At 39.1% G+C, this 23648-nt stretch overlaps 1 protein-coding gene across 1 annotated transcript in view; it reads left to right on the forward strand.

Moving 5' to 3' along the window:
• The window catches only part of LOC135218763 (gastric triacylglycerol lipase-like), a 60173-nt gene that overhangs the window by 20425 nt on the left and 16100 nt on the right, over nucleotides 1-23648 (forward strand). Inside the window, 1 exon segment of the mRNA XM_064255216.1 lies at nucleotides 13547-14022. Coding sequence (XP_064111286.1) covers nucleotides 13861-14022 — 162 coding nt within the window. The 5' untranslated portion in view covers nucleotides 13547-13860.

Raw genomic sequence — 23648 nt, forward strand, 5'->3', positions numbered from 1 at the left:
GTTTTTTTTTTTTTTTCCGTTTTAGATCGACTTAGTTTTTTTGTTTTTATTTAAATTGCAATTTAGATCGACTTTTTTTTGCGTTTTAGGTCGAATTTTTATTTTTTTTCATTTTTACTTGCGTTTTAGATCGACTTTTTTTTTCGACTTGCGTTTTAGATCGACTTTTTTCTTTCTTTCTTTCTTTCTTTTAAATTGTGTCAATATTTCACGCCAATCCCTTAACCGATCCAATCAAAGTTGATCTTTGCCTCCTTCGTTCGCAGTTTACGATAGTGATTGTCGTCGCGGGAGAATTTGCTGAATAAGAAAAAAAAAAAAAAAAAAAAAAACCGAGCTCAGGGCGATGACAGACGATAACGAATCGTTGCGACTGATGTCTAAGGCCGAATCACCTGGTGTTCTTGCGATAACGGGGAAGGCGTTGACCTCGGCGGGTTAAAGATCACTGGTGAATGAAGAAGGAGAAGAAGAAGAAGAATTAGTACTAGTAGTAGTCTCTTTTTAAAAGACGCGTTCACACGAGGCCATTTACAAAGAAGTTTTAGCCTCATGTTGCCATGCGTTTGCACACAGTCAGTCAGTATTGGTGGGCAAAATTTGAAGTTTATCAGCGCCTTGATAAACATGCTCGATTCAGTTTTGCACAAATGTCAATAAACAGTAAACCCAATAATGTTATTTTTACAGTTTTGCACAAATGTCAATAAACCCAATATTATTTTTTATGGGTCCTCGGCTAAAAGTTTGCCCGAAATGCGTCCAAAGACGCCGGGAACCTTGACTAGGATTCCTTGGAATAATCTTCGGCCACTCGACCAAAGTTGGCTCCCGCGGAGGAAGTGCTGATCGGCGCCACCTGTTGGAATATTGGAGACATTTTAAAGGTCGCGCCGCCAGCGATTTTGGCCGCTTGGACATTCGACGGATTGTAATCAAAGCGTCGGACCTTGGGAATTACTCAGGAGGACCTAGTCATACTCAAGTTGGTCAAATGCGAATGATTCTTGTTGCTAATCAGTGAATTTATTTATTTTTGTTGCTAATCCCTGAATTTATTTATTTGTCTATATTCAGTTTTGGCCTTTTCTGAGCCAATGTTTGCATTCGACAGGGTCATTGTATAGAATGACTAGTTTCCTCCGGAATTAGTGAACTTAATGGACAATATTTGCACACACAGATATATATATATATATATATATATATATATATATATATATATATATATATATATATATATATATATATATATATATATATATATATATATACACACAAATTCAAAAGGCCCGTAAAACATTTTAAACGAGAGAGAGAGAGAGAGAGAGAGAGAAGAGAGAGAGAGAGAGAGAGAGAGAGAGAGAGAAATAACACATTTCGTCTGACAGCCCTACGATCCTAATCATAGATGAATTAAAGAGTTGGTGGGTGACAGAAGAGGAATTCACGTGGAACATACAAATGTGAAATGACGTTGGTGAGATTTGAAATGGCGCCGGTCCTGTGAAGAAAGGTGTCAATCTGTCGCGTTTTAGCTTCGTTCATTTCTGCCCAGGTAGAATCTTTTAGGCGAATCAGCTATAATAACACTTCCTCATTGGTTCGTAGTCTCGGTCGTACTCGTGATGGCAAACTCCGGAATCGTCCGTTTGTACGGCTAATTACTTGTGAGTTAACCGCACTCCAGTCTGGTATTGGAATAAAGGATTTAGGCCAAGCGATGGGACCTGTGAGATCATTTACCGTTGCAAAGGCAATTGAGTGTAAAGACGTAACAGGAGGAAAACCTCAAATTAGTTGCACTCTGAAATTATTGTTAGAAGAGAGTGGGGAGCAAGATGGAAGAAAGAGAATACGAATGGAAGTACGGTAAAAGGAATGAAAGGGGTTGCAGCTAGAGGCCGAAGGGACGCCGCCGCTAAGAACATCAAGTCATGCGCACGATGCACCGCCTGAGGTGCACTGATGACACTACTCCCGCTGCGGGGCACTCCAGCTTGTGCCCTGACCAATATTTACGGATCGATCGTGCTTAATAAAGAAAAAACTATATCGTCTTGTTTTCTTTATATTTAAATAAGACATTAAAAAAACAAGCTGCGGATTATTTCAGGATACTGAAAATATACGAATTTAAGTGTTCACTTATTTTTTTGGATACTTTCGATGAAGGAGCTTTGTTTAATTTTTAAAACGTGTTTCTTTGTCAATTGTAAGCCCTCTGTATTTGTCAATTGTAAGCCCTCTGTATTTGTCAATTGTAAGCCCTCTGTATTTGTCAATTGTAAGCCCTCTGTATTTGTCAATTGTAAGCCCTCTGTATTTGTTAATTGTGAGCCCTCTGTATTTGTCAATTGTAAGCTCTCTGTATTTGTCAATTGTAAGCCCTCTGTATTTGTTAATTGTAAGCCCTCTGTATTTGTCAATTGTAAGCCCTCTGTATTTGTCAGTTGTAAGCCCTCTGTATTTGTCAATTGTAAGCCCTCTGTATTTGTTTAATTGTAAAGCCCTCGTATTTGTCAATTTTGTAAGCTATGTTTAATTTGTTAATTGTAAGCCCTCTGTATTTGTAATTGGTAAAGCCCTCTGTATTTGTTAATTGTAAGCCTCTGTATTTGTCAATGTTGTTAAGCCCTCCTTTGTAATTTGTCAATTAATAAGCCCTCGTATTTGTCAATTGTAAGCCCTCTGTATTTGTGTGAATGTAAGCCCTCTGTATTAATTGTAAGCCCTTTCTTGTCTTTGGTTAATTGTAAGCCCTCTTTGTTAATTTGTCAATTAATAAGCCCTCTGTATTTGTTAATTGTAAGCCCTCTGTATTTGTCAATTATAAGCCCTCTGTATTTGTCAATTGTAAGCCCTCTGTATTTGTTAATTGTAAGCCCTCTGTATTTGTCAATTGTAAGCCCTCTGTATTTGTTAATTGTAAGCCCTCTGTATTTGTTAATTGTAAAGCTCTCTGTATTGTAATTGTAAGCCCTCTGTATTTGTCAATTGTAAAGCCCTCTGTATTTGTTAATGAGCCCTCTGTATTTGTCAATTGTAAGCCCTCGTATTTGTCAAATTGTAAGCCCACGATTAATTGTAAGCTCTCTGTATTTGTCAATTGTAAGCCCTCTGTATTTGTCAATTGTAAGCCCTCTGTATTTGTTAATTGTAAGCCCTCTGTATTTGTCAATTGTAAGCCCTCTGTAGTGTATTTCGTTTGCCCAGTCGATATCCCTCCCGATAATATATGCCATGAAGAATAATTAGGTTAGAGCTTGACGTGTGTGTGCAACTGAAACACCACCACGCTATATAGCACTGATTAGCCATCATTGCAGATCGCAAGTAGTACAAGAACCTGTCAAGAATTTCTTTAAAACCCGTTAGTTTAACTTTTCCAAATATTGATCATCCAGAGACGCGCTCTTGGCCACGAAATGCAACTTAAACGAAGGATTTTCTTAATTGTATAGATATCAGGGGATAACACCGTCTCTGCACCTCACGTGTCGCACTGTAGGCATTACTTGCGGGTCTTTGCAGCGTCCCTAGGCCCGTATAGCTGCAATCGCCCTCTCTCCTTTTACTGTACCTCCGCTCATATTCTCTTTCTTCCGGCTAACTAGCATTTGCTTCATAGTAAAACTACGAGGTTTTCCTCCTGTTGCACCTTTCAAACATTACTTTATATTTCCGTTTCAGCGCTGAATGACCTCATAGGTCCCAGCGCTTGGCCTTTGGCCTAAGTCATATATCATTCTATTCTATTCTTCGTTTTAAGGAACCGGGAGTTCTGCCCCTGATATTCGCGATGAGAGAGAGAGAGAGAGAGAGAGAGAGAGAGAGAGAGAGAGAGAATTACAAGGAGTTACAAGGATTAGGATGTCTCAAAGACTTTAGTCCATCCTAAGAGGAGACATCGTGGGCTCACTTATCTCTAGGAGCAGGTTTTACTGTGCATTCACAGTATCCTCCTAATGATTTTGTCTAGCTTTCTTTTAAACTCTTCCACACTGAGAGAGAGAGAGAGAGAGAGAGAGAGAGAGAGAGAGAGAGAGGAGCCTACTGTGGATTTGTTTACAGCTGACGAAAGTGGTACTGACGGTGTCACCTACTGTTATCTTGATCACAGTTTTGCTGACGCAGTGTTCCTGCTGACAGCGTTGATATTAATATCTAGGGGGCACTGGGTCGTCGTGATTATGCAACGAAATTCGTCCACGACTCGACGGTAGTCACTTTCAAACTAAGTTCTTTTTCCTTAAGTGACATGAAATCTCCGGTTGGATTCTCTGCGTGAATACTATTTCTTTGAATGTTTTGATTCTATTGTTGCAAGGAATGCTTTAGTTTTTCGTAAGAAAAGCTAAAAACTTTGTGTACAGTGAGAGGGATAAAGGTTTTTTCAGATTATTTTTTCATATTAGAGGGTGGAAACTGATATCATGTGTCTCAAAGTATTTGGAAATACGGTAAAAATTGGAAAAAAGAATTCTGATACAATGGGTCTGGTATTTTTACCCCTACATATTTGTAATTGAATGATATATCACCCAGAACGGAAGAGGTTAAAACTCTAACCTTGCAGCAACAATCTCTCTCTCTCTCTCTCTCTCTCTCTCTCTCTCTCTCTCTCTCTCTCTCTGCAATGGTTCTGTTGTTTTTACCCCTACATGGTTGTACTTGAATGATGTATTACCCAGACCGAACAAAGTTAAAAGTCTAACCTCTCTCTCTCTCTCTCTCTCTCTCTCTCTCTCTCTCTCTCTCTCTCTCTCTCTCTCTCCCTAAAGAAGAATGCACGTAACGAGGAAAACTGCAAGTGACTAATTTCGTGTAATCAAAGATCAGCAGATTTGAAACTCGCCATTTCTGTGTCAGGTTTCTCTGTGTCAACAGTTCGGAGATGCGCCGAGCTTGCTGGAGATCTGCGCAGTGGTTGACACAGTTCGAGCGCTGCGCACTTTTTTTAGGCAAAAGAGGAAGCGCTCTTAGATTGCGTCTGATTGCCAATGGCAGCCGCGTTGAATTTCTCCAAAGATGGATGGGTCGGGTGCGGTGACATCGTGACAATTGAGCGTCATTTCCAGAGAAACAAGTGTCCACCGTGAATTAGGGATAAGTCCCCCTTTGGATGAGACTTCCGACATCATAGTTAGCTCGGCAGTACGCGTATCCTCCATTCGCCCCGCCCCACGAGGTCCACGTACACTGCACCACTCACCCTCTATTCCAAGCGCTGCTTCCATGCCATCTAAGCCAGCGCTTTCTATATATTACTGTCCTTTCTTCCAACAGCTAAGTTGTAAACCCTAATTTTACTTATTCTCCTTTTTCCCTTTGTGACCTAATCCTATCAAGACGATTATCAGTTTTTTAAAACCTACATTAAGCTTTCTAATGTTTTTTTTTCTTTATAAGTACATTTGTTGAGCCATACATACTATGCAGAAAATTCATCTATGCATCTGCACCTTAATTTTACCTTTTTTTTTTTTTTTTTTTTTTTTTTTTTTTTTTTTTTTTTTCAAAATATAGCTATTATGCCGACTATGTCTATCCGTAGGACGTCAGGTCTTAAAATCTACTGAGGCTAGAAGGCTGCAAATTGGTATGTTGATCATCCACCTTCCAATCACCAAACATACCAAATTGCAGCCCTCTAGCCTCAGTAGTTTGCATTTTATTTTAAGGTCAAAATTAGCCACAATCGCACTTCTGGCAGCGCTATAGTTACCAACAACATAGGCCACCGAAAGCCCATGGCTGAGTTTCATGTGTCGTGACTGAGACCACCACCGGAAAGAAGACGGGATAGCGAGTTTGCTTTCCAATTCAGTTTTCTTTGGTCGTACTTCATTGTCTTCATGGGAAATGCATTTCTGATATCGATCGCCACTGGGAAAGTAGCCGTTAATCAATTATAAAAAATGTAGCAGAAAATGACTGACAGCAGCTAAATATAGTATCTTTGACGAAGGAGGTATAGATGCTGAATCACAATACATCAATTAAAAATGAGAATTATTAGTAAGCACAAGTTCAGTTTTGGTTAGGTTCGATTTTCCAAACGGAAATGACAGGCGCAACAAGTGACGTGTGGAACCGAATGAAACATTGAATGAAGCAAAGTCATTTCTATCCGTGTTGGGACATTCAGCACCACTGAAGCGGTGCTGTGTCGCTCCCATCCTTGGCTGGTGTTCACCTGTTCTGTCTGCGAGTTCGATTGTCGGGCATTCCATTGAGGGGTGAGAGATGGGTATTTCTGGTGATAGAAGTTCCCTCTTGACGTGGTTCGGAAGTCACGTCAAGCCGTTGGTGCCGTTGCTGAATAACCTCTGACTGGTTCCATGCAACGTAAAAACACCATACTAACAAACTGTCTTCTGTCAAGTAATTCAAGATTTGGAAACAGAAAAAAAATGTTTATACTAATAACGCTGCATGAAACTCTCAGCCAAGGCCTATGAATCTTTCAGCCACCGGCCGGTGGTTGCCTGTACTGGCACCCATAGCCAGACGTACGATGATTGCTAACTAGAACCTTAAAATTTTAATATAATCAAAACTACCGATGCTAGAGGGCTGCAATTTGGTATGTTTGATGACTGGAGGGAGGATGATCGACATACTAATTTGCAGCCTTCTGGCCTCAGTAGTTTTTAAGATCTGAGTGTGGACAATATCTTCCTTTTACAGAAAACTAAAAATCGACAAAGCAATTCAAGCTCGACCCGGATATCGTATTGGCGAGGAAATTATCGATCATTTTACCCCATGAGAACGAAAAGAGAGAGAGAGAGAGAGAGAGAGAGAGAGAGAGAGAGAGGGAGAGAGAGAATGTCCTGATTTCACGTGGGAAATTGTGTAAGAGGGCCTGACAAAAAAAATTAGATCAATAAATATAAAAAAAGTATTTTTCGACCGTCACTAAGATCATCTCCAGGTTTTAGTAAAGTACGAAACCTGATTTTATAAGTTTGTTCACTGAAACTTGTCTTTCTACAGAGAATAAAAAAAAAATAGACCAATAAATATAAAAAAATATGTTTCGACCATCGCTGAGATCATCTCCAGGTTTTAGTGAGGGTCGCAAGAAAATGTTTTTATGTTTATTCATTTAAACTTGCCTTCCTTCAGTGGATTTTTTTCTGAACCATTCAAGACCAACACGAAGAATGTGTTTTTCATTACTGGATTACTTACGCATTCCTTACGGTGACCATATGCATATGTCTCACATTTGCTAAGTGAGACACGCGAAATAGAGTAAGAGTTGGCTTAAGAGGGCGTCTGCACAGCGGGTTCCATTCTGGGTTTAATTTCATAGTTCAGTGAGATGGATTTAATGACTGTACGGGTCATGGGTTGCTCTGGTCGCATACCTTCACTCGAAGAATAATGAAAACAAAACAGAGAGAGAGAGAGAGAGAGAGAGAGAGAGAGAGAGAGAGAGAGAGAGAGAGAGAGAGGGCGTAGGCGTGGTGTGTTTTTCTAATGAGCCAGATCTTATTACGGTATAGATTATATATTTTATAAATACGCTTCCCCAAGGACGAGCTGAGCTCTTATTGATGTAGGACATTTGCATATTTGCATACCAATGCGGTGGGAGTGTTATCTATGCTGGATGCAGACGTCGGTGATTGCATAGATCCGTCTTGGGGGTCTGAGGATGATGGTACGAATTCAGATATGCATTTGTATCACCGTCATTCAAATCATTATATTAACATCAAAAGGCCTCTGTGAAATTCATCCACTCGTGACGTATTTTTTCTTTAGTTTTCTTTTTTGCTTTTTGCTTCCACCAATCTCCACTTATTCCCTTATTGTGAGTGATGAGAAGCGTTTTATTTAGCATTATATAGTTTTTTTCCTTTACATAAGATTCAAGCGACAGGGACACTGTAGAAAACACTTCAACATCTTTCTGTTAAAAGTAAATTTATGTAAATCTAGAAATCGGAACGTACTGAATCACAAGTACATATTTTAGACTAATCTATTGTAATGAAACATAACGATCTAAATAAATGCAAATTAACATTTATATTTTAATTCAACTAAATGTCAAGTACAAGTCCTGTACATCTGCCAACGCTAAAATAAGAAAGAAAATAAACTATTGGTTCTGCTTTCATCTTAAAACTTATCGAACTCTTGGAACATACACCACCCTGGTCAGTGACAGAAACCTATCATTTATTTATTTTTTTTGAGATGACGTTTACCAGACACCGAAATGAGACAGAAGCGAGCGGAAACATGAGTTTCATCATTCACACCTTCATGAGAATTGGTTATATATATCTTTACGAGTCTCTCAAACCAGGCGACGACAGAGCACGTCGAACTGAGGGGGGCGTTGACGGAATTCCCAGGTCCATGACGTTGCCGATTCTGGAGGAGGGAGTGAACGCGCGAGGAACCGGGCTAATTAGCGGTTACATCTGATAAACCCTTTCACTTTCACTCTTTCGGAATGGGAAAAGGCAAACCCGCAGGAATCATGATTTCCTATTTATTCCGTCGCGTTTTATGGGAGAGACGCGCTGTGCGCTTATGGTGAAAGCGAGCGTTCGTATTGCGGTGGTCATAACTTGTCAACTTCGTAGCGGGAGAGGGGATGGGCGTGTAGTGTAGTCAGCGACCCCGTGCGGTGCACTGTAGACGCTACTCAAGGTTCCTTGCAGCGTGCATTCGGCCCGTAGCTGCAACCCTTTTCGTTTCTTTTTGCTGTACTTCCTTTCCTATTCTCTTTCTTCCATCTGGCTTTCCTCCACCCTCTCCTAACAATTGCTTCATAGTGTAACTGCTTTGAGGTTTTCTTCCTGTTACATCTTTCAGACCTATTGACTGTCAGCTTCCCTTCTAGTGTTGAGTGACCTCATAGGTCCCGGCGCTTGAATGAGTGTTCGTGCGGAAATACAGGGTCGTCAATGCACACGTACGCTTTCGCCCTCCTGAGTTTAGATCATGCAATGATAAGGTTGATAGCCATTATGGTACGCTTTGTAGCTGAGGGTTATTATTGCGCTGCTTTTTCCTGCGAGTGTTCGTTGTTGAAGTTTAATGAATAGAATGATTGGAAATGTTCCGAGAATCTGCTTGCGTTATTCTCTCCGGCATTAAAACTTCCGCTGTGCAAGAAGAGAGTCTGGTAGTATTACTTGTGATGAATGAATAAATAATAATAATAATAATAATAATAATAATAATAATAATAATAATAATAATAAGAGTAAGGGAAATATAGCCAGTAACTACAGGCCTATCACCTGCCTACCAATAATGTGGAAGTTACTAACAGGTATCATCAGTGAAAGGCTATACAACTACCTAGAGGAGACATACACCATCCCCCACCAACAGAAAGGCTGCAGAAGGAAGTGTAGGGGCACAAAAGACCAGCTCCTGATAGACAAAATGGTAATGAAGAACAGTAGGAGAAGGAAAACCAACCTAAGCATGGCATGGATAGACTATAAGAAAGCCTTCGACATGATACCACACACATGGCTAATAGAATGCCTGAAAATATATGGGGCAGAGGAAAACACCACCAGCTTCCTCAAAAATACAATGCGCAACTGGAATACAATACTTATAAGCTCAGGAATAAGACTAGCAGAGGTTAATATCAGGAGAGGGATCTTCCAGGGCGACTCACTGTCCCCACTACTCTTCGTAGTAGCCATGATTCCCATGACAAAAGTACTACAGAAGATGGATGCCGGGTACCAACTCAAGAAAAGAGGCAACAGAATCAACCATCTGATGTTCATGGACGACATCAAGCTGTATGGGGACATACAGCTTGATGTCGTCAAGCTATCTGGGGACATCAGGATGGAGTTTGGAATAGGAAAATGCGCCTTAGTCAGCATACAAATTGGCAAAGTAACGAGAACTGAAGGGATAAAGCTACCAGATGGGAGCAACATCAAACACATAGATGAGACTGGATACAAATACCTGGGAATAATGGAAGGAGGGGATATAAAACACCAAGAGATGAAGGACACGATCAGGAAAGCATATATGCAGAGACTCAAGGCGATACTCAAGTCAAAACTCAACGCCGGAAATATGATAAAAGCCATAAACACATGGGCAGTGCCAGTAATCAGATACAGCGCAGGAATAGTGGAATGGACGAAGGCAGAACTCCGCAGCATAGATCAGAAAACCAGGAAACATATGACAATACACAAAACACTACACCCAAGAGCAAATACGGACAGACTATACATAACACGAAAGGAAGGAGGGAGAGGACTACTAAGTATAGAGGACTGTGTCAACATCGAGAACAGAGCACTGGGGCAATATCTGAAAACCAATGAAGACGAGTGGCTAAAGAGTGCACGGGAAGAAGGACTAATAAAAGTAGAGGAAGACCATGAGTTATATAGAGACAAGAGAATGACAAACAGAACAGAGGACTGGCACAACAAACCAATGCACGGACAATACATGAGACAGACTAAAGAACTAGCCAGCGATGACACATGGCAATGGATACAGAGGGGAGAGCTAAAGAAGGTAACTGAAGGAATGATAACAGCGGCACAAGATCAGGCCCTAAGAACCAGATATGTTCAAAGAACGATAGACGGAAATAACATCTCTCCCATATGTAGGAAGTGCAATACGAAAAATGAAACCATAAACCACATAGCAAGCGAATGTCCAGCACTTGCACAGAACCAGTACAAAATGAGGCATGATTCAGTGGGAAAAGTCCTCCACTGGAGCCTGTGCAAGAAATATCAGCTACCTTGCAATAATAAGTAGTACGAGCACCAACCTGAGGGAGTGATAGAAAACGATCAGGCAAAGATCCTCTGGGACTATGGTATCAGAACGGATAGGGTGATACGTGCAAATAGACCAGACGTGACGTTGATTGACAAAGTCAAGAAGAAAGTATCACTGATGTCGCAATACCACGGGACACCAGAGTTGAAGAGAAAGAAAGGGAAAAAATGGATAAGTATCAAGACCTGAAAATAGAAATAAGAAGGATATGGGATATGCCAGTGGAAATTAGACCCATAGTCATAGGAACACTAGCAGGCACGATCCCAAGATCCCTGAAAAGGTACCTGGAAAAACTAGATGCCGAAGTAGCTCCAGGGCTCCCGCAGAAAAGAAAACCCCCCTACGTGGACGATCATGACACTGAGACACAGCCTGGTTTCACCATACATTTTCCGATTTGTCGTAACTTATTGCATCAAGCGAACGTATCATATCTACCCAGACATCATAATCACCTTTGTCAATAGCCGTAATCATCGTTGCCAATTTAATGGAGCTTCACACATACGCCGATGCATTTACAAACTGTTTCCATGAATTCTAGTTGTCATGGTAATGCAATAATGATAAAATTGCTCTAATATGTATATATACTACAAATAGATACGCTAATTCAATTGTTAAAATTGTTAAAAGAAAATTTTCACTAAAAGTTTATATTTGTGGGTAAGATATACAGAGTTGCGTTCCCACTTTGGCTGTGATCATTGTGTGATTTTTTTAAATAAACAAATAAATAAAATAGATAAAAATGAGTGGTGCCGGGAGGCTACATTTTGATGTTTTATTGGACAAAACTAATTTACAGAAAAAAAAAATCACACAATGATCACAGCCAAAGTGGGAACGCAACCTTTGTGTATCTTACCCACAAACATAAAAAAAACTTTGAGTGAAAATTTCATTTAACATTTGAATGACATATATTCGTCGTCTTTCTGCGCCTCGTTCGCTGTCTAGAAAGATGAAAGGCTGCAGCGTCATTCAAGTGTTGAAGATAAGCGCCTCAGTGGCGTGATCGGCATGGTATTGGCCTGCCACCTCGGTGGCCGCGGGTTCGATTCTCGGGCATTCCATTGGGGTGCTAGAGATGAGTATCTCTGGTGATAGAAGTTCACTCTCGACGTGGTTCGGAAGTCACGTAAAGCCGTTGGTCCCGTTGATGAATAACCACTGACTGGTTCCATGCAACGTAAATACACCATACAAAGTGTTGAAGGTGGAATTATAAGAATTGTTCCACCCTATGCCTTGTTTTCAAAACCCACTGCGCGAGAGTGTTGAATCGTCGATTAAATTTCGTGGGTGGGTGAATATTAAGCCACACTTCATTCCTCCACAGTTAAGCAAAATTTGTGCTTGCGAAATGTGGGGCGAGAGGGGAGCAAGCAACTTCAACTTTTCTTCTGAAGACATACTTGCTTTTGGATACTGATTTCAACCAGTGTTCCCAATTGGTATGCGTTTACCCTCCAAACTGGGTATAAGACTTACACAAAACTGTGGAAATAAGTGAAACTAGCGTATCTATTTGTAGTATATATTCTTATTAGAGCGATTTTATCATTATTGCATTACCATGACAACTAGAATTCATGGAAACAGTTTGTAAATGCATCGGCGTATGTGTGAAGCTCCATTAAATTGGCAACGATGATTACGGCTATTGACAAAGGTGATTATGATGTCTGGGTAGATATGATACGTTCGCTTGATGCAATAAGTTACGACAAATCGGAAAATGTATGGTGAAACCAGGCTGTGTCTCAGTGTCATGATCGTCCACGTGGGGGGGATAGCCCGCCAGTGGACCTCATACGGTGCACTGTGGGCATCACTTGAAGGTTCCTTGCAGCGTGCCTTCGGCCCCAAGCTACAACCCCTTTCGTTCCTTTTAGTGTACCTCCTTTCATATTCTCATTCTTCCATCTTACTTTCCATTCTCTCCTTACAACTGATTCATAATGCAACTGCTTTGAGGTTTTCTACCTGTTACGCCTTTCAAATCTTCAACTTGCCAATTTCCGTTTCAGCACTGAGTGATCTCATATGTCCCTCTTTGGCCTAGATTCTAAATTCAGTTCAATTCAATTCAGTGGATCTTGATCGTGTTGAAGACAGGTCATACGTCCGAATTTTGATCATGTCTGTCAGCGTAGAACGAGCTGAAATTGTGGTAGCGAGTGGACCATTTGTTCCTAGAACGGCAGGTACTCCAGACGAGTATACGCAACTTCACATTCTTACTTAACTGTCTGTTAGCTGGCACAGGTCTCCAGAGGTAATGTTTTATCATTTTTTTTATTTATGTAAGAGTTTGTCTTACACTGGCGCACAATAATTCCAAGGTGCCAGAGGACTTTGCCTTTAGCTATTGCTAAAACATCACAAATATGTATTAGAAGGCAGATAAAAAAATTACACAAATAATGAGTATCTTTATCAGCTAGAGAGAGAGAGAGAGAGAGAGAGAGAGAGAGAGAGAGAGAGGTTTGAGAAGTAATTCTTATATGTTTCACTTCTGAACAAGTTTCAGCATTGATTTATTTCGAAATTTCTTATTCGCAAATTCGTAGGCATGTTGCGTATTGATCAGCTTATTATTATTATTATTATTAAATAATTATTATTATTATTATTATTATTATTATTATTATTATTATTATTATTATTATTATTATTATTATTATTATTATTATTATTATTATTATTATTATTATTCCAGGGACTGCTGAGCACGTAACTACAAGGACGAGAATAGCCAGACCTGAATGATCCCATACGAGTGTTGGTAGAAATAACGAAAGAAAAATAAGAAAAATAAATAAAAACACGAAAACAAAATAGAATAAGATAATACACGAACAGCAAAGTTAATAATGTGAGGAAAGTAAGAACTAGAGCAGACGAGTATTTTTAATGCAGAGACAGACCAAGAGTTTGGGTATTGAATCCACCAGACATTACGTTTTCTTCAGAAGAAGGTAAACTAAAAGTACAGCAACACGAGATCCCTTCAAACTCTTCAAAGGATTCAAGATGAAGCTGAGACTAGGAATCCTTCGCGCGTTGTCAGTCCTTTCCTTCGTCGCCACTGCCGCGGGGCACCCCCATCGGTCTCCTAGGCAGGCATCGTTTTTGACCACCATTATAAATTCCCTGCTTCGACCCAGCGGAGATCAGGCAGTTGGAGAAGATACGGTAAGTTGCGCGCAGTTGCGTTCGAGTTGATATTTAGCCTTTAGTTTGTTCATTCGACTGTTTGCAAGATGTCTTGGCATTGTTTGCTGCTAGATTATTTGTTACATTTGATGGTTTTTGTGGATTGTAGTCCTAGGATGAGTTTCATTACATTTCGAGGTGAGACCAAATGTATACAGTCAGGAGGGTTTATTTTTCATTTGATAGTTGTATGATTTTGTATTTTACTTACCACTTTGTTCCTTTGTTTCTATTTGCTCATTCCATACAATACTTCATCACTGTAGGCATTACTGAAGGTTCTTTGCAGTGTGCCTTCGCCCCCTAGCTACAGCCCCCTTTCATTCCTTTTACTGTACCTCCTTTCATATTCTCTTTCTTTCGTCCACCTTACTTTCTAACAATAGCTTCATAGTGCAACTGCGGATTTTCCTCCTGTTTCACCTATCAACCCTTTTACTGTCAGTTTCCGTTTCAGGGCTGAATGACCTCGTTAGGTCCCAGTGCTTGGCCTTTGGCCTGTATTCCCTATTCAATTCAATTCGGTTCAATGCAGTTCATCCAGAACTTAAATATTAAATACAACTGCTTTGAGGTCTTTCTTCTGGTACACCTTTCAAACCTTTTACTGTCCATTTCTGTTTCAGCGCCGAATGACCTCGTAGGTCCCAGCGCTTGGCATTTGACCTAAATTCTATATTCAGTTCAGTACTGAAAATATCGTGGCCTTGTAACGTCAGTCTCTCTCTCTCTCTCTCTCTCTCTCTCTCTCTCTCTCTCTCTCTCTCTCACATCACGCCATGATGGCCTACTAAGCCCACATTTCTACTCCCTTATCTTCCAAGGTATATATATACCTATTTATGGAAAACATATGCAGGCCAACCTTGATAAAATCACTTCAACGTGACCACATTTATTTTTTTTCTCTCAACACTCCAATCATTATGTCGCGTCTCACAGCATATGACGCTGATGATAAAAACGTGCCATTGTTGACAACAACAACAACGATTGCTTGATAAAGGGGACTGACTGTAGCACTTCAAACACTTCAGTTCGAGAATCCTTGGAAACTGAACGATAAACTGGGTTATTCACCGGTTGTTCACATGTATTCGCTTACTCGGGGAGTGAGCCTACTACTTGGTTTTCGTTGTTGTTTTGGGGTTAGGAAAGGTCTATGGAAGAGCCTTAAAAAAAGGTCCTGGAAAAGGCGTTTCGTGTTGAGGTAAAGATACAGGAATATTAGGATAGGATATTTATGATTTATCTATTTGAATGAAAATGTAGATGATAAATAATGTGCTTGTTAGGCAGCACAGAAAAAATATTTCTAATAAAATGTATTGATTTTAATTTTCGTTGGTGAAACAAGGCTTTATTTCACCGTAGATTTTAGCCCATTTCAATTTGTTAAAAGTTAGGTATATAACATTTACAACTTATACATGAGGGGAAAATCTTGTGCATGTCCCGAGTAAGCTGGAGGTCGGAACACGCCTTGCTGTGGATGGCGTGACGTGAGAAGTCGTGGAAGAATAGCAGATATAGGTGCAAAGTTGAGATGAGAAATTGTGTATTGAGTATGAAGTGTGGATGATAATCTTGATTGGTGACAGTGAAGAGAAACAAAAGAAACTGGTAGAAGAGTTTGAGAGTGGTTGCAGGAGGAGATAGTTGAAAGTAAATGGCAGCTAGAGTAAGGGTATAAGGTACGAAGAAACCAGGAAGCACTGAATGTTAATTGTTTGTTTGTTTGTTTGTATGGTGTTTTTACGTTGCATGAAACCAGCTGTTATCCAGCAACGGGACCAACGGCTTGACGTGACTTCCGAACCACGCCGAGAGTGAACTTCTATCACCTGAAAAATACGCATCTCTAACTCCCCAGTGGAATGCCCGGGAATCGAACTCGCGGCCACCGAGGTGGCAGGTCAAGACCATACCGATCACGCCACCGAGGCGTTACTGAATGTTAGTGTGGACGATGGAAGAACCATATTTACTTTCAAATATGAGTATTTGAAAGTAAATATGGTGGACTGTGGTAGGTTAGGGATTAGGAGAGTTCAGATTGGGTGAGTAACAATGGAGTGTTGGTGAAAGAGCAAGAACTTGTGAATTGTCTGAGGAAGCCGAGATTGGCAAGGACGAAGCGATTGTTGAGGCCTCTCCTCTATTGAGTGAAGTGTTGGTGTTATTATTATTATTGTTATTATTATTTCAGTAGGTGAAATCTATTCACACGGAACAAGACTGCCAAATGGGCCACTGACTTGAAATTCAAGCTTCCAAAGAATGTTGGTTTCAACATTAAACACACACACACACTCACACACACAATAGAGCAATAGCCTGTTCTATCAGGAAATGCCGAATCCATTATTATTATTATTATCATTAAGATTGTTACAATTATTATTTTTTTTATCTCAAAACCTTATTATATCTATAATAGCCTTTTTGTTTTCCCCATTTTCATATTTCTCAGTTTGTAATTATTATTATCTAAATCTTCAGTGTTATTGTAATTATATGTATATATGTATAACTAAATCACGAATGTTTAGAACGTGATAAATGCATAAATAAAGGTATAAGCCACGAAGGAAAGTGAAACACTGGAATAGCTGCAAGATCTTTCGATTCACGTCCTTTACTGAGCAGACCGGTCTGCTGAGTAAAGGATGTGAGTCCAAAGATCTTGCAGCTACTCCAGTGTTTCACTTTCCTTCGTGGCATATACCTTTATATATATATATGAATACTTATCACATCACCGTGATTCATATAAATCATTCGAGCTACAAATGTCCTTTAATATCTAATTCGCTCTACCTCGGAATTGATATATTTCCATACATGTACCGAAGGGGAATTTTTAATTGATGATAATTTCGTCCCCCATGGGATCGAACCATCGTCCAGTGGACGGGGAACGAAATCAGAAACGGACAGTGACACTATCGAGTCGGCCAGGAGAGAGGCTATAAGTTTATATCAATTCTGACCATTACAAATCACCGTCGATCTCGGCGTTTCGTAATTAGAATCGATATGAAACCCCCTCGTCCATGCTAGCCAATTCTAGCGTTTGACCAACGTAGCCTTGTTATGAATACTTATCACATCACCGTGATTCATATAAATCATTCGAGCTACAAATGTCCTTTAATACCTAATTCGCTCTACCTCGGAATGATATATTTTCAAATATATATTCATATATATATATATATAGATATATATATATATATATATATATATATATATATATATATATACCGTGTGCGTGCACACGCGCGGAATACGTAACCTAGTTTAACCAATTGTTCAACATCATGGTGACTGTAATTCGTTCCATTACGTAACCGGTTGACGCAAGGTTTTCAGGTAACACCACTTGTTGTTTATTTCGAGAGTGAAAGTGAGAAAACCTGACTAAGCTGTTTTTCTCCTTTGTTATCTCGAAGCAAATTTGGGATAAACAAGATCTTGAAAAGCCTTTCTATCGTTCAAGGCCGTCCTAGGCCCATTCTTGAAGTTCTCGTCCTTGACATCTATTTGAGAGGGAACCTTTCTTGTTAATTGCGTTAGAGGCGAGATTTCTTTTGACTTCGGCTCGTCAAAGCCTAGACAATGCTATGTATATTTTGAGGTTGTTTACCCGGTCTTGTTGACTGATTTGTAAAGTTGAAGTGGTTTTATCATCTTTGTAAACAAACAAATTGTTATCAGTCTCCGATCTGCTTCGCTCAGTGGCAGTTGACCTACCGTAAGATTCCTCTCTCTCTCTCTCTCTCTCTCTCTCTCTCTCCTCTCTCTCTCTCTCTCTCTCTCATACCATACGGTTTTACATATGCATATATGCCATTTAAAAAAAAATTGACTTATTTTTCTTTAGTGGCCGCTTGTCATCTTCTCATTCTCCCAATCAAAAACTACATTGACACACACACACACACACACACACACACACACACACACACACACACACACATATTTTGAGAAGTTATTCTCGAATTAATAATCATGGGTTTGATTATTATTTTTGTTAGCAGGATTTTAATTTGTTTCCCAATTCGTTGTCCATATTTCACAGTGAAGTCGGTTGTAAATTTCACATTTCTCAGTCTGTGAATTTAATGGTTGCGTCACTCACGCTTCTTTCTGGCATTTTAATTAATATTATTCGCGTTGTGTCCTGAAGCAAGCCTGATGACGCAAGCTTTTTAGACATATACATTTTGTCGTCAGCAAAGTCAACTGAAAGTCCCTTCAATAAGGACCCAAAAAGTCTGTCATATCAATAGGGGAAGATAATTTTTTTTGTCTGTCCACACTAAGGGTCAACGTTTTATAAATCTGTCCACCCTCCATCCCAAATTTCAAAACGCCAGGTTTTTTTTTTTATATAATAAACTGTTGTTTTGAAATAATGATAGTGAGAGGCTGCGTATCTCTTGATAATTCTTCAAGAGCCTCGTGAAGTTAAAACACAGACAAGGGCCGTAGTGGCTTAAAAGATACGTATCTCTCACTAGCTAGCCTTGAATCCTTTTCATACTAGACTAAACTTAGATTCCGTCTTCATTATCCTTAGGTTCGTCATGTAGGGAAAATATATCGTGTGTGAAATCTGAGTGGTGCCATCACGCGTGTTCCAGCGTCACCACCACTTCATTATGTGACAATCCCTCTTCCTCTTACTTTTTTCCTCCTCCTACTCTTTTTCCTCCTCCTCCTCCAACTTTTTTTTTTTTCTCTGATATTTTTTTTCTCCTACTTTTTTTTCCTTTTTTCCTTTTTCCTTTTTTTCCTTTTTTTCTCCTCCTCCTCCAACTACTTTTTCTTTTTTTTTTTTCCTCCATTGCTCTTTTTTTTCTACCTACTCTTTTTTCTTTTTTCTCATCCTACTCCTCTACTTTTTTCTCCTCCTCCTCCTCTTTTTTACCTCCTACTTTTTTCTCTTTTTCCTCCTCCTACTCTTTCTCCTCTTCCTACTCTTTCCTCCTCCTCTTTTTCCTCCTCCTACTCTTTTTTCCTCCTTTTATTCTTTTTTTCCTCCTCTACTCTTTTTTCCCCTCCTACTCATTTTCCTCCTCCTCCTCTTTTTCTCCTCCTGCTCTTTCTCCTCATACTCTTTTTTTTCTACTATTTTTTTTCCTCCTACTCTTTTTTTCCTCCTCCTACTCTTTTTTTCCCTTCCTCCTAACCTACTTTTTTTTTTTCTTTTTTTTTCCTCCTCCTACTCTTTTTTTCTTTTTTTTCTCCTCCTACTCTTTTTTTTCTCCTCCCACTTTTTTTCCTCCTACTCTTTTTTTTTCCTTCTACTATTTTTTTTCCTCCTCCTACTCTTTTTTTTCCCTCCCTCGCTAATTTTTTTTCCCCCTCCCCTCCTTTTTTTAATCCTAATTTTTCTTTTTTTTTTCCTTCTCTATTTTTTTTTTCTCTCCCTCCTCTCCCTCTCCTTTTTTTCCTCCCTCCTAATTTTTCCTATTTCCTTTTTTCCTCTCTTTTTCCTTTCTCCTCCTCCCCTCTCTTTTTCTCCTACTGTTTTTTTTTCTTCCTCCTCCTCCTACTCTTTTTCTTCCTCCTACTCTTTTTCTCCTCCTACTCTTTTCTTCCTCCTACTCTTTTTCTTCCTCCTACTCTTTTTTCTTCTCCTACTCTTTTTCCTTCCTCCTACTCTTTTTCTTCCTCCTACTCTTTTTCTTCCTCCTCCTCCTCCTACTCTTTTTCTTCCTCCTACTCTTTTTTCCTCCTCCTACTCCTTTCCTCCTACTCTTTTCCTCCTCCTACTCTTTTTTTCCTCCTCCTCTTTTTCCTCCTCCTCCTCCTCCACCACCTCCACATCTTCTGACACACTCATGAATGATTTTATGGCTGATTTTACGATGTTTAAAATTTTGTTCTCACAACCAATGTTTTATCCACTAAGAGCAAGTCGTCGTCTACGTAACTTTTTAATAGTTTACTGACATTCTTAAAATAATTGTATAGAATTTATTTATTGCATTTGTGCAGTAGAAAGTCGTACGTACTGAAAGTCGTCTTAGCTTCAGGAAATGTGTGTTCTCAAAGTGATTGTGGACTTGGCCTTTCTAATTGTGGCAGCCATTTCTGGATCTTTCATTCTTGTTGCCAATGTTTTGTCCCGTGATAAAAGTGACGGTCTCAAATCTGGGTCAGTCTTGACTTCAGTTTAAGGTTTGGCTGGAAGCTTCTGAAATGTGTCTGAAGACGAAGCCTTGGGACACTGCCCAAGGTATTTGCTTTTACAATTGAGTCTCTAAAGACCAGAATTCAAAGTTTAACTCTCTCATCATCTGTTGTTTCGTAAAGTTACATTTTCATATTCTATCATGTGAGAGGTAACTGGAGTGTGGGATGGAATGCTGTTGTAAAGTTTAAATTGAATTCTCTTACTCTTAAAGAATCTATATAGCCTGCTTTATCGAGTTGAACCCCGTAGCGGGGTAGTGCCGTCAGTGCACCTCATTCTGTGCAATGTAGGGATTACTTCAAGGTTCTTTGCAGCGTCCCTTCGGCCCTTAGCTGCAACTACTTTCATTCATTTTACTGTATCTCCGTTCATATTCTCTTTCTTCCATCTTACTGTCCATTCTCTCCTAACAATTAGTTTCATAGTGCAACTGCTTTGAGGTTTTCCTCCTGCATCACCTTTCAAACCTTTTACTGTCAATTTCCGTTTCAGCGCTGAATGGCCTTAGTTGCCCCAGTGCTTGGCGTCATGCCAAAAAATCTACATAAATCAAATCATATCAAAATAGAGTTGGAGGAAAACCAAACGCAGACAGCGTCACAACTCATTGTTCCGTACATGCGAACAATTTTCATCATTACCTTCAGAAATAAACTGCAACGCAATGACGCACTGAAATGAGGAGGAGGAGGTGGAGCAATACAGTACTTCGAATCGCCACTAGATCTGAAGTGAGAGATTACTGAAGTTGTCCAGATAGGAGGGACTGATAAGCCATCGGAAAGTGATAATTTACGCAAGGTATGTGTGCGTGCACAAACACTGGGGAACGTGAGGTATACCATTAGGTAATCAGCTCGTGGGGACAATGACACACAGGTTTCCTGACGGAGGAGAAAGGTACTACTCCGTCTACCTGGAAGACAAAGTCAACATTGAAGTTACTGATGTTGTCTTTACCTCTTAAATGGAGCTGGATAAGATTATTCGAGCAACAGAATGGAGAGAAAGGGACATGTCTTTAGAAACGAATAGTTTAAAGATATTAAGTGTTATTAAATTTATGATATATGTATTTTTTGTCTATCACAGTCATCCTATTCGACTGTTTTTTTTTTGGTGGGGGGCGTGTTCCGGGTTTTGCGTCCTGCCTCCTTATAGGAGTCCATCACTGTTTCTAGAAGCGCACTCTTCTGCACGAGTCCTGAAGCTACTTCGGCATCTAGTTTTTCCAGGTTCCTTTTCAGGGGTCTTGGGATCGTGCCTATTATTATTATAATTATTATTATTATTAATTATTATTATTATTATTATTATTATTATTATTATTATTATTATTATTATTATTATTCAGACGGCGAACCTTATTCATATGGAACAAGTCCACCTAAGGGGCCATTGACTTGAAAAACATGCTTCCAAAGAATATTATTATCATTATTATTATTATTATTATCATTATTATTATTATTATTAAAGCTTTCAGAGAACATGGTACTCGTCAGGAGATAAGAGAAGGTACAGGAAAGTACAGAAAGAACATCAATAATTGTACCAGACGGCCTATGAAAACAGCTGTCATTTTAGCAGTGAAAGAATCAAGACTGAAATATTGCAATGATTTTCTGAATTAATCTGTGCGGCTGCTCTCATGGGACTTGCTTTCCCTTTTTAATAAGTGTTATACACGAGGTTTTCATTCCCGAATTTGCAGATGTAATTTATCTTGGCATTTAACGATGAAGATAAGGATATTCTAAAACAGCTGGTATTTTCCTTTTTTCATTATTACTGTGATTATAATCAATATAGTTTTTAGCTAGTTTTAACTATTCTCAATCTTAGTACTGGTATGACCATCATTTTGACTACCTTCTTTTATACTACCTCAGCAAATATGGATATTGCCGATTAATCGTTTTTTTATCATGTTATCTTATGTATCTAGACTGTATGTTATTGTCTAGTTCTTTGTATATTCCATGTATATGGCCTTGAGCTGAAAATAATAATAGTTATTATTATTATCATCGTACTTAGGAAGCAGACCCTCTCTCAAGCATACTTTATTAAAAAGTAATGGCTACTTCAGCAGCGTTACACTTGTAGAGATTCTTCTTTATTCTCCGAATAGCTGCCTTTTCCGTGCTACTTAAACAGGCTAGTAGAGCGCCTTTAGAGGTCATGATCAAATATGTTCTAATCGACACGAACGCTTACAGAGTTCGCCGATGGCTATCGGAAGGTACATCATTGTTTTTCCTTTCTTTCGGAAGATTGTGAAATACGTGTCGTCATATCAGCCATGTGTAGAAACAATCCCCGGACTCATGATTATTATCATCATCTGCTGGAAGCACTTTTATTCATACAGGTTTTATTGTAAATAATAGAGGCAATTTCAGCCCGCGTTTATTTTTGTGCAGAAGTTTCTCTATTCTTCTTATGACTGACTTTTCTTCTGTACTCGAGTAGGCTATTAAAACGCCAAATGGGGGATTGTTATCCTTATTATTAACGCTCAGAGCGTGCGATAACGACATTGATAAATATACTTCTTCCACTTTAGCTTCATTTGATAAGTGGCTATAATGACGGAGATTAAAGCTACGTAGTAAACAAATACGAAAAGTTTACCATTCATGTGGCGTTTGTGTACCAGTCATTCTATAGAGGTCTATGCACTTTCCTGCACTCGGTGTTGGAGGCTATGTAGTTTATATATATATATATATATATATATATATATATATATATATATATATATATATATATATATATAATAAAAGGAGCCCATAAAAACGCCAAAATATAGAGAGAAAATACTATATTTCAGAGATTGCTGTGTCTCTCTTTCTCAGGTAGATGAATGAGAAAAGTTACAGAAAAGGTGGTGTTTATACCAAGTAGATTCCGATTCTGTTTTAACAGAAACAATTTTACCAGAAAAATACCATTATATATTATATATATATATATGATATATATATATATATATAGATATATATATATATATATATATTATTGTCTGCCCTTTCCCCGGAAAAGGGGAAATGAATCTACAAGTATTTTAAATAACTTACTTGTCGATAACGAAACGATTTAAAGTTTAGAGAATTTTAGGTTTTTTCTTACAACGGGCACCAACCACATAATAGTGTCTCGAAGTTCTGCAGTTGCTAATGCAATTGCCACTGCCGTTCTTCTGCAGTTGCTACCGTCGTTGCATTTGCAGCTGCTCCTACTTCTACTTGTGATACTTCACTTGCAGCAAGTTTTAATTCTGCCCCTAAGCTGCTTCTAAGAGTATAACTGTAATGATTATTTTAAACGCTACGACTATAGTTCCAGCTTGCCTTCGGCCCCTAGCTGCAACCCCCATCTGTTCCTTTTACTG

Source organism: Macrobrachium nipponense, chromosome 19, assembly GCF_015104395.2.
Source record: "Macrobrachium nipponense isolate FS-2020 chromosome 19, ASM1510439v2, whole genome shotgun sequence".
NCBI classification, from domain to species: domain Eukaryota; kingdom Metazoa; phylum Arthropoda; class Malacostraca; order Decapoda; family Palaemonidae; genus Macrobrachium; species Macrobrachium nipponense.